General features: G+C 34.9%; 1 protein-coding gene across 7 annotated transcripts in view; it reads left to right on the top strand.

The window, feature by feature from the left end:
• LOC140045447 (glutamate receptor ionotropic, delta-2-like) overlaps window positions 1–10,087 on the top strand; it is an 83,717-nt gene extending 73,630 nt beyond the window's left edge. For 3 of the 7 annotated variants that reach the window (XM_072090351.1, XM_072090349.1, XM_072090350.1), the window contains 7 exons: window positions 89–416; window positions 1,257–1,292; window positions 2,141–2,630; window positions 3,039–3,300; window positions 3,908–3,958; window positions 6,934–7,003; window positions 7,335–10,087. In XM_072090351.1, the coding sequence (XP_071946452.1) occupies window positions 89–416; window positions 1,257–1,292; window positions 2,141–2,630; window positions 3,039–3,300; window positions 3,908–3,958; window positions 6,934–7,003; window positions 7,335–7,357 (1,260 nt within the window). In that variant the 3' untranslated portion in view covers window positions 7,358–10,087. The remainder of the gene's footprint in view (window positions 1–88; window positions 417–1,256; window positions 1,293–2,140; window positions 2,631–3,038; window positions 3,301–3,907; window positions 3,959–6,933; window positions 7,004–7,334) is intronic. The other 4 variants (XM_072090353.1, XM_072090355.1, XM_072090354.1 and 1 more) reach the window with 4 other exon arrangements.
• Window positions 10,088–13,037: the final 2,950 nt, after the last annotated feature.

Genomic DNA, 13,037 nt, shown 5'->3' with positions numbered 1-13,037 from the left:
CATACTTTTTTTAGTATTACCGTAAGTTTTATTGGTGTTTAGTATTAACATACATAGCCTAGATCTATATGATTCTTTTTTTTTACAGCGGGCAGACATTGCGTTGGCCGGTATGATTATTAATTCAGATCGAGAGGAAGTGATCGATTTTACCAAGCCATATATGAACTACGGCGTGGGAATATTAATGAAAAAACCTCAAGAGCAACATAACGTTTTCGCTTTTCTCGATCCTCTCGCTTGGACGGTTTGGTTTTCAATTTTGGCTGCGCTGTTTGTTGTTGGTATTCTTGTTTACGTTTTGGATAGGCTCAGTCCTTACAGCAGTTATCGAAGTAATGATAGAAGCCCGGATGTTGACGACTTCAACTTTAGGAATAGTATGTGGTTTGCGTTTGCATCGTGTATGCAGCAAGGTTCGTCAAAATATTTACCTTCATTATTTTAAACCATTTTTATTTTTAAACATAATTATTTTAATATGCATTGCGACAATCATCAGTATCATCAATTCAAGTATGGATATGTGCCTAATGCTTGGTTCCCACTAGAGACGCAACGCAAGGACGTAACGCAACGTACGTGATTTGACCAATCACAAGCGATGGATTATTCAAACTGTCGGTTGTCATTGGTCAACTTGCTTGCGTTGTTGCGGTTACGTCCTAGTGGGAACCAAGCTTCAAATATCTTTGATGACGTATTACTGTTGTTAGTGTATTTTATGAATAATATATAGATATGTTCAGTTTTAATTTATTTGCATTCGATTTTGAAAACATCATTTTGGTTTTTAGAAGTTTTCGGGCAATACCCTTTATATGAGATGATTAATACGTTACAGTTTAAAGCACATACTAATTAGCTTATTAAACATACAAATATTTATATTTATTTGTGGTTGTTTTTGTTCTTAAATAATTTGTTTAAATAATTGGTCGAAGGGGCGAATACCTCTGGGATTTGTGTCTACTTCTATGAGAGGAAAATTTGCTCAACAAAGTTTTTATTTTATGTAATACTAGGCAAACACGTTCATTTATCGTGTTTTAATTTAATTGCAATTTTTCGCAGGTTTAGAAATCGTTTGACGCATGCGTAGTTTGTTTTTTTCTATTCCCTAACTTTTAAAAGGACAAGACTATACTAGAGGTATTTGCCACAAGACAGAAGTTTATTTCAATTTTAAAGCTACATATTTTCTTGATTCTTATATTTTCTTTATTTGCATACGTTGCGTTCGATTTTGTTAACAGCTCCGTGGAAATATGAGCGAATACACACACAAACAGGCAAATATCTCTTTTGTCGTCTGCGTCTTGGCGCCTTTGCTAATTTGCATGTAGTTGGCAGGTGCGCCCTCAATCGCATGGGTTGAAGCTCTTCTTTTTTTTTCTTCACTACCTTGCATCCATGCTCATTTCATTCATTTTTTATCTCAATTTTTTTTATCACAATCTCATATCTTTCTCCTTTTTAAACTTTGTGCATGTTATCGCGTGCAGTGACTGTCACCACTCTTTTATGGTGAATACTATTATAGATTTCAGTGGTTCCAAATCCAAACATTAATGACGTCATTATAGTTGCATCGTAGATACATTTCTCTTCACCAATTTTCCTCTATCGATCAGTCATCATTTGTATTCCGTCATCTTCTTTCATTCCTTGTCCAGTTTATATGCTCGGGAACAAGTCATATCATACTGTAGAAATAATAATTATTTAAGTAGAAACATTAGAACTAGTTTTTATCTGCCGTGATTGCATGTGTTTCCAACTATGTTGTACTATAATGTTATGATAGACAGAGAAAACATCAACTTCATTATTATAAGCAAGTTTAACTTTTAATTTACTTATAACCTACTTAAGAACGAACACCGCTTTTAAATACCCGTCAGAACATGCTAAATTGCAAGCTTTTATTAAAAAACGCTTCTAGAATAACAAAAAGCTTTAGATATAGATTTTTACTAATTGATTAAAAGTTTGTAAATTTGGCATACCTAAACTTGATCAACTTGCTCTTTTATATGATTCAATTATGTTGCCTTCTTTCGAAACACACAGGCTCTACAATGCTAACCAATACACCAAGCTATTTGATTTAAAGATATAATTATATTTCGATTTTTAGGCGGTGACAACACTCCAATATCAATATCTGGTAGAATCTTAAGTGCCGCGTGGTGGATGTTCGCACTGATCATCATAGCGACGTATACCGCCAATCTCGCCGCCTTTCTTACAGTAACCCGGATGGAAAATCCAATAAACTCTCTGGAAGATCTGGCTTACCAAAAGAAGATTTCATACGGTACAATAAACGGAAGCAGTTTACAGAAATATTTTGAGAAAAGGAAACACACCGGTATATATGAAATTATGTGGAGCTATATGAACTCAGATGAACACTTGCCGGAAAATTCACCGTGGGTTGAAAGCGATAAGGCAGGGTATAACCGAGTATCAGAAGGGGGCTACGCTTTCTTTTGGGACGCACCAATTTTAGATTATATCAAGCAGGCCGAGTGTGATCTAATGACTGTTGGTAAACCATTTAATCTTAAGGGGTATGGTATCGCTACCGCCCAAGGCTCACCTTATAGAGACAAAATGTCAATGGCGTAAGTATAAGTTATGATTCCCAATGCTGTATCTCCACATACTATCTGTTTCAGAAGTATCATAAGATTATTTGGTAATATATCATCTCATTTGTATCACATGTGGTGGCTGTATCATGTAAGGTTACTACATGTGAAACACATGTGATGTTGTATTACCAAATATTCCTATGATACTTCGGAAAGAGATGCAGTACCGAGAATCGACTGTGTATTCTCGTTTCTGATCAATTTTATATCCTGTATTAGGCTACTTTTTTTACTTTTATATATTGTACATAATTTGGTTTAAGTTTTCTTGTTAAATTACTTTTCTTATATTTCTATTTTAATTACTTCATTCAAGAAGTGTGCCACTGTTTAAAAAGTTTAACTTCCAAATAAATTATTATTATCATCATTTTTTAGTATTCTTAAGCTGCAAGAAGACGGTGAACTAGAAGACATGCGCAAGAAATGGTTTGAAAGAGAAAGTTCGTGTAGCGACGATCCTGCGAATCTTGCCAGAAATGCCAATGCCAATGAGATAGGACTGAGCAAAATAGCTGGCGCGTTCTACATCTTGATGATGGGCATTGTGCTATCGTTCGTTGTTGTCGGAATCGAGCACATGACGTCGAATAAATACAAAGGCAAAAAAAGGAATAACTTTGACAATAAATATGAATCGGTAAGTATTGGTAAATTGTGATGTCACATGGGAATATTTACCCACTGTTTTCCATTTTGCTAATTTTACCATTACTCGCAAACTAACTTGTATTACTAAAGCCTAGTCTACAGTAGTCTTCACGGACAAACATTGTTTGAAAATTCGACCAAATTACTTCGATTTTGTTAGGAAAAGTTTTCTAAAGTTTGCTATTACAGTGTAGAGCAGTTGACAAAAGTCAGCAAACTGAAAATAAGTTTGCGAAAGTCTACACTGTAGCAAACTTTAGTTTGTAAACCCGAGCAAACTACAACAATTCAGTAAAGTTTGCTAGTGTAAAGCAGTTGACAAACTTCGACAAACTGAAAATATGTTTGGAAAGTCTACACTGTAACAAACTTTTGTTTGTAAACCCGAGCAAACTACAACAACAATTCAGTTGCTGGTGTAGCCAATCTCTTGACTATAGTGTAGGTCTAACTCTAAAGATGTAGTGAAGGTAGTAGTTAATACTACTACTACCACTACTACTACTACTACTGTTTCAAAATAAATTTACCACCTCAGTTATGAAGTTCTAGGATTATGTACAACAATTGGAATTTTACGTTAAATTTTATTTAAGGATTGGCGAGAGTTAAGACCTAGGAATAATGGCATTATGAAGAACAGTCCGGTAAGAATGCCTAGCCTGCAATCAGTGTTCTCTCTAATCAACTTTATTCATTTAATCATCATTTTTTCAACTTTCATTGTAATCTTTTGTCTGCATACTACTCATAAAAAAATATGATAACACTAACTTTGTTTTCATTTTCCTAACATTTTAATGTTCCTTTTTTAATGTTTATTTATACCATTGTATTTACCATCATGCATCATTCTAGGTCTCTGCATCATTCTAGGTCTCGTCATCATACTTCCGGTTTAATACCACGCATGACATTTAGAGCCCTACTGCGCACATTGTTATACCTTTGCGTTCTTCATAGATTTTTAAAAGGAGATCATCAACGCATGCCAGAAATATTTATTTTTTTCTAGTGCGCGTGCGTTAGCCTTTACCAATGTGAAACATTTTAGGTTAATGTTTAATCAATCTACATACTAGTTTATTATACTTTTATGTTCTGTTTGCGCATTTATATTTTAATCTAGAATGAGTGCAAGATATGTAATCCTCTCTGCAAACTGTTTAAAAATAAAACGTTGCACGATCGTCGTGTCTCAGCCAATCACACTCAAGATCTTGATGACGTATATATTTAACTATATAACTTTTTTTAAACGACGTTGCTTCTCTGCTTAAAGGGCGTTTTGCTTTATGTATCAAATTCTATGCAGTAGAAGAACAAAAATTAGAAAGAAAATTAGATTGCCTTGGTCAAATCATACTTGTTGATCAGTGTTGTGTTTAAAAATACAACTTAATTTTCACACCAAGATTGCTATTCATAGATCATTCTGTTTCATCTTGAACGTATGCAATTAATGACGTCATATACCGTACTCGCGCTACCACGCGCAGTCATTTAAAAATCGCCCGTGTGAGTATTGATACGCACTGCAGCTGATTATTTTTTTTCACTTTCAAAATTCTCGATTTAAATATGAAACGCCAATATGACAATTATGTGTCACCATAGAGGAAATAATATTTCTTCCGCAGTGTCATGGTTTTTGGCGTTCCATATTTCAATTTACGCACAAATTGTGCGCGTACGGCATGGAGGAACCGTACGGTTACTTATGTCATTTATCATTTATGTACCTGTACACTTTCATATCGCAACATTGTACTATTTAATTGTGCTTCATCATTTTACTTACTCTTACTATAATCTTGTTGGCGTTCCATATTTTTCATAATTTGTAAACTTGTATAACCGATATCATCATCCCCAATACTTAATCTAAAAATGTATTTATTTATTTATAATTGTATTTTGATCTTAGTTTGCTGATATAGTAATCGGTTAAGATATAAGCTACTGTATACATTATTTAATTAACACGCTTATATTAAAGTATCAACGCTTTACTTATTCCTAATAAAGCTTGGTTCCCACTAGGACGCAACGCAAGGACGTAACGCAACGCAAAGTTATTTGACCAATCACAAGCGATATATTATTCGAACAGTCGCGTGTGATTGGTCAACTCGCTTGCGTTTCGTCTACGTTGTGTCCTAGTGAGAACCAAAATTAATGCTAAACCACTCAAAATAGTAACGCTACAAAGTAACCTAATATGTTTTGCTTTTATTTCTGAACGATAATAATCTATAGGGTTAAGTTTGGTTCACACTAGCGACGCAACGTAACGCAACGTGCCAAAATACCCTTCCAATAATTGTGTTTGCCCCCGCCTACGTGAAATCAAACCTGCGATTTTAGTAGCACTGTTGCGTCGTCGGTTCCCACTTGTGATTACGCAATACAGCACTTTGCGTCGATACGTCGCTGCGTTACGTTGCGTTGCGTTCTAGTGGGAACCACGCTTTAGGGTTGTTCCATGGCATAAATGACCCGATACAAATATCGATCAGAGACAAAGTACGTCAAATTGTCAAGCGAAATATAGCCAAAATATGTGTAATGTCACAACAAAAATCCTTGTATCATACCTAGGCCTGCAAGCGATTTTTTTTTGTACATAAGTTGTGGACCCCTTATGTGAAAGATAGCCGAACAACTTCCTACAGCGTGGTTCCCACTAGAATGCAACGCAGCGATGTATCGACGCAAAGTGATGTATTGCGTAATCACAAGTGGGAACCGACGACGAAACACTGCTGCTGCAAACATCGCAGTTTTGATTTCACGCAGGCGGGGGAAAACACAATGACTGCAAGGGCATTTTCTTACGTTGCGTAGCTTGCGTTACGTTGCGTCGCTAGTGGGAACCACGCTTTAATATAACTGAACCTAACCCTCTAAATAATCTCTCTCACTATTAAGTAAAAAGAAGTTGTTCATGAGATTCGAACCTCATACATCGACATGTAAAGTCCATAATCTAATCCATTCGACAGAAAGCGTTTCCATAAAGCTTGGTTCCCACTAGCGACGCAACGTAACGCAACCTACGCAACGGAAGAAAAATGCCCTTCCAATCATTGTGATTTCCCCGCCTGCGTGAAATCAAACCTGCGATATTTGCAGCACTGTGGCGTCGTCGGTTCCCACTTGTGATTACGCAATACAGCACTTTGTGTCGATACGTCGCTGCGTTACGTTGCGTTGCGTTCTAGTGGGAACCACGCTTTAAGCGTGGTTCCCACTAGCGACGCAACACAAGGACGTAACGCAACGCAAGTGAATTGACCAATCACAAGCGATGGCTTATTCGCTTGTGATTGCTAACTGTCTATAACTTCGCTTGTCATTGGTTAAAACGCTTGCGTTGCGTTTACGTCCTTGCGTTACGTTCTAGTGGGAACCAAGCTTTAGTGAATTGTTGTTACATCACACACACATGGATATAACTAATGAATATTCATGTTTATTTTGTGACGTTTCATGAGGGGTCCCCAACTGATGTGCGAAAAGAAATATCGCGGCCTGCCATCACCACTGCCTTGCTGTTGTCTTTGCCAGCCTGTATAGCACTTGCATCAAATCCTATCACATTGTAACCTTTTAATTTCAGCATATCGTAGTGCGAAATGACGATTCTGTGGTTCTGTCACCTTTAAGGCCTAAAGCATGGAATACCAGCAGTAAGTGTGTCCCTTTAACACAATATACTAATCACAGCTTAACATCTTGCCAGTAAAAAAGCATCTTCAGAGCATAATTTTAGTTAGACAACAAGTATGTAATGTCAGTTTCATGTGGTTTCTCAAAGTCAAAACCGTCTTTCAAAAGATTTTGAGCTCTGTCTACACTATTAAACTAGTTTGAATGATGTGCCCATAGTAGTGATATGATTTCATCGTCTTCATATATGAACACATCACATAAAGTTTGATAGTGTAGACAGAGCTTTATTGAGAGTGATTCTATTAAGAAAATGATAAATCTGTCATCAATTCTTTCTTTTATTTTTAGTCAACACAGAGAGTGCCTGTTGATGAATACGAAACAATTGATAAATTTTGAAGAGATTTTTCAGGCAAAATATTTTTTGAAAGGATTAATAGGAAGATACAATTTGAAAGGGACAATATGAAGGGGACATTTGAGGTTGAAAGTATGAAGGGGACAATTATGAAGGGAACATTTGAGGTTGGAAGTATGAAGGGGACAATGAAGGGGGAAGACAATATGAAGGTAACTACTCGAAGGTGCCAATATGAAATAGAAAGATATGAAAGTGTGTATGTACATGCATAACAATGTTTCTAAGAATTTGCGTAATGTACATGCATACTTTGAACATTTCATGTGATATATAATATATAATTTATACAGATCATTTAATTCATGTGAAATGATAAGCGTGCAATCACATAATTCGATGACGTCAACAATTTTAAGATGGTTACGTTACATTTTACGATGTATTCAGCTTTGAAATTTATTGAAGTTATGTGCGACTGAATTCTTTTAGCGAATACGAAAGAGTGCAATTTAAATAATTTATTTACATAACGTTAAAGTGCTATTGTTTTTTAATGAAATATTCGCCTGTTAGAGTTCACGAACAGTATACACTTTACTATTGTCTTGCTAATATTAAGTTTATTATAATAAAGATATAGGAATTAAAGTGTACAACACATTGTGTGTAGACGATTTATTTGTTAGCGGATATTTTTATTAGAAGACAAACTAACCACATTACTGGTTATTTCAAACCGCCGTTATTTATGTTGTACTTATAATTCTAACTTTTATATAAAATTCATAAAAATTATATAAATAAATAAATAATATAGATAAGGAAGAGTTTATTTCATGTTGAAAGTTAGCTGCTTGTCACTTTTGATTAAAAGAATATTGGTAACATTTTTGTACGAACGTAGAATATATATTATTCTAAGCAATGACGTAATATTTTAGTTAACTAATATGACGTCATACCAATCCGACATTGATTAAGTTAACTAATAAGACGTCATACCAACTACATTTAGTCAGTTGGTTTTACATACAGGCCTGTAGGGATATTTTGCTGTGTGAAATGACCTGACTGTGTCTACAAACAAGGATCGGTGTTCGGTTAAGCGTGGTTATTTCCCCTAGAACGTAACGGCAGCGACGTATCGACGCAAAGTGCAGTATTGCGCAATCACAAGTGGGAACGGACGATGCAACAATGCTGGAAACATCACAGGTTTGATTTCACGCAGGCGGGGGCAAACACAATTATCGGAAGGGAATTTTCTGACGTTGCGTAGGTTGCGTTACGTTGCGTCGCTAGTGAGAACCAAGCTACAAGCTTGGTTCCCACTAGAACGTAACGCAAGGACGTAAACGCAACGCAAGCGTTTTAACCAATGACAGGCGAAGTTATAGACAGCTAGCAATCACAAGCGAATAAGCCATCGCTTGTGATTGGTCAATTCACTTGCGTTGCGTTACGTCGTTGTGTTGCGTCGCTAGTGGGAACCACGCTTTAGTAAACTAATATGACGTCATACCAACTACATTTAGTCAGTTGGTTTTACATACAGGCCTGTAAGGATATGTTGCTGTGTGAAATGACCTGACTGTGTCTACGAACAAGGTTAGGTGTTCGGTTAGGGATCATGGCAAAATTATTTTACTGCAGATACTGCAGTAACTATTCATTTTGTTTATTAACGTCATACATTACTGCAGTAAAGTAGTTACTCCTGTAGTTTAATAATAATAACATGATCCCTTATGGTGGGCGGGGCTTACATGTGATTCTGTATCACGGATTTTTTTTTTCTATTTTACTGAACAAATTGTAAATAAAGTGAAAAATCGACTGGAATGCTCAGTAAGTATGCGCAGACATCGAATACAAGTTTGTTCCGTGGTGCACTTCGCCAATTTATTTTGTTTCATTCGGCTATTTCTTTATTTTCCGTTTACACGACACGACTTCATTAAATGATTCTTTATTTAGTTTACGGTACTATTATGGTATTATTTTATACATTAGAAATCTAAGTTACATACTTACAAATTAATTATAGGCTGAGCCCTTATTAGTGCATAGATACTGTATGTGCGCATGCGTACTACTTTCAATTAATATACGACATGCTTGATAGATAATTTACATAAAAGTGTCATATTTACATACATGTGTAAAACATATTAAAACGCAACTATCCATTATTTTAAAAATATTTATTGGGAATCGAAATGGTAAAGTTATCTTCCCGACTTTATTGGGAGAGACAAGTCGAAATAAATTCAGATTCACGTCCAATACATCATGTGGAGAGATTAACGAGGACTGATTGTTGGGATGATCAATTTGTTAAATAACACTAAGAAATGTCAATATACTTTAAGATAATATCTAAGAATATGTAGAAAATTAAAAATCAACAAATGTAAATAAGCCTACAATGATAGAAATAAATACTTTAGTATTTTGAACGAAATAAAATAAGTTGTAGAAAATCAGTTATTTTCTAATTTTCTAAGCATAATAGATACGGTATATGTACTAATTATTATAATATAATAATGTATAATATTGTATGAATGCATTGTAACATATCCAATCCTAATATAGTTGCCTATTCCCTCTGTATTATGTAAGTTGCCTTCCCCTATATTCATGGGCCTTGTTTCTATTTCTTGTTGTCTTGTTGATCAAGAATTAAACCACTGTGTTCTTCTGCAATTTTAATGTATTGTTTAATAAAGAAATTACCCTGTCTTTAATTTATCTTTGATGTTTACATTATTTTACAGTAACAGTATTCCCTGGTTATTGTGTCATCTTATATTTTTTTTTCAAAAAAAAACCTCTGCCGACAGTAGACCTACTATAAAAATCACTTAAAATAACGTGTGCAGACCGCATCAATATCGATTTTTCAAAATATTGAGGTAAAATGAGAACATATTGTGTGCGTCTGCGCATGTCAAATAAAAAGGTCGAAATTTGGTCATTTTTCGAGAAAGTCTCTGTACTATACGACTCAACTGACACATTTTTCAAAAATCACTTTTTTAACTAGAAATATGAAATTTAAAAATCAAAATACCACTCAATTACAAGTGTGTGTTACTATTGTCACCAAAGACTAACTTAACTACAAATGCCATGAAAGACTCACTCAAATCAAATGACATATTAACACCTATTATGTCATAGGAAACCCATTCAAGTGCACAACAATGGTGTTAATTGCACAGCAAGCTGTGTAATGTTGTTGTTTTAAACATAAAAAAGTAACCACTTTTGACATAAATGGTTACTATAGCACAATTGACATGCGCATAACCCATTATTCGACTCTGCGCATGTTTGTTATGATAATAGTAACCATTTATGTCAAAAGTGGTATAGTAACCATTTATGTCAAATATGGTTATAATATTAGCACAATTGACATGCGCAGAACCCATTAGTCGACTCTGCGCATGCTTATTATGCTATAGTAACCATTTATGTCAAAAGTAACCACTTTTGACATAAATGGTTACTATATCATAATAAACATGCGCAGAGTCGAATAATGGGTTCTGCGCATGTCAATTGTGCTATAGTAACCATTTATGTTAAATATGGTTATGATAGCGCATGTTTATTACTGTAGCACTATTGACATGCGCAGAACCCATTATTCGACTCTGCGCATGTTTATTATGCAATAGTAACCATTTATGTCAAAAAATAAAAGGGTCGAAAATCGGCCATTTTTAGAAAATTTCCCTGTACTATAGCACAAGGATTTTTCAAAAAATGACCAATTTTCGACCATTTTATTTTTCGATAAAACTGGTTACTATAGCACAATTGACATGCGCAGAACCCATTATTCGCCTCTGAGCATGTTTATTATGCTATAGTAACCATTTATGTCAAAAGTAACCACTTTTGACATAAATGGTTACTATAGCATAATAAACATGCGCAGAGTCGAATAATGGGTTATCCGCATGTCAATTGTGCTATAGTAACCATTTATGTCAAATATGGTTATGATAGCACAATTAACATGCGCAGAACCCATTATTCGACTCTGCGCATATTTATTATGCAATAGTAACCATTTATGTCAAAAAACAAAAGGGTCGAAAATCGGCCATTTTTCGAAAATTTCCCTGTACTATAGTACAGGGATTTTTCAAAAAATGACAAATTTTCGACCTTTTTATTTTTCGATAAAACTGGTTACTGTAGCACTATTGACATGCGCAGCACCCATTATTCGACTCTGCGCATGTTTATCATGCAATAGTTACCATTTATGTCAAAAAATAAAAGGGTCGAAAATCGGCCATTTTTCGAAAATTTCCCTGTACTATAGTACAGGGATTTTTTAACAAATGACAAAATTTCGACCTTTTTATTTTTCGATAAAACTGGTTACTATAGCACAATTAACATGTGCAGAACCCATTAGTCGCCTTTGCGCATGTTTATCTATTGATTGTTGTCTCAGGCTATAGTAACCATTTATCTCAAAACTGGTTACTGTAGCACTATTGACATGCGCAGAACCCAATATTCGACTCTGCGCATGTTTATTATGCAATAGCAACCATTTATGTCAAAAAATAAAAGGGTCGAAAATCGGCCATTTTTCGAAAATTTCCCTGTACTATAGCACAAGGATTTTTCAAAAAATTACCAATTTTCGACCATTTTATTTTTCGATAAAACTGGTTACTATAGCACAATTGACATGCGCATAACCCATTATTCGCCTCTGAGCATGTTTATTATGCTATAGTAACCATTTATGTCAAAAGTATAATAAACATGCGCAGAGTCGAATAATGGGTTATCCGCATGTCAATTGTGCTATAGTAACCATTTATGTCAAATATGGTTATGATAGCACAATTAACATACGCAGAACCCATTATTCGACTCAGCGCATGTTTATTATGCTATAGTAACCATTTATCTCAAAACTGGTTACTATAGCACAATTGACATGCGCAGAACCCATTATTCGTCTCTGCGCTTTTTATTATGCAATAGTAACCATTTATGTCAACAAATAAAAGGGTCGAAAATCGGCAATTTTTCGAAAATTTCCCTGTACTATAGTACAGGGATATTTCAAAAAATTACCAAATTTCGACCTTTTTATTTTTCGATAAACTGGTTACTATAGCACAATTAACATGCGCAGATCCATTAGTCGCCTTTGCGCATGTTTATTATGCTATAGTAACCATTTATCTCAAAACTGGTTATGATAGCACAATTGACATGCGCAGAACCCATTATTCGACTCTGCGCATGTTTATTATGCAATAGTAACCATTTATGTCAAAAAACAAAAGGGTCGAAAATCGGCCATTTTTCGAAAATTTCCCTGTACTATAGTACAGGGATTTTTCAAAAAATGACCAATTTTCGACCTTTTTATTTTTTGATAAAACTGGTTACTATAGCACAATTAACATGCGCAGAACCCATTAGTCGCCTCTGGGCATGTTTATTATGCTATAGTAACCATTTATCTCAAAACTGGTTACTATAGCACAATTGACATGCGCAGAACCCATTATTCGTCTCTGCGCTTGTTTATTATGCAATAGTAACCATTTATGTCAACAAATAAAAGGGTCGAAAATCAGCAATTTTTCGAAAATTTCCCTGTACTATAAGCACAAGGATTTTTCAAAAAATGACCAATT

The sequence above is a fragment of the Antedon mediterranea genome, chromosome 3 (assembly GCF_964355755.1).
Source record: "Antedon mediterranea chromosome 3, ecAntMedi1.1, whole genome shotgun sequence".
Lineage (NCBI taxonomy): Eukaryota > Metazoa > Echinodermata > Crinoidea > Comatulida > Antedonidae > Antedon > Antedon mediterranea.
Note: the sequence above shows the minus strand (reverse complement) of the source record. Positions and strands in the feature narration are given on the sequence as shown.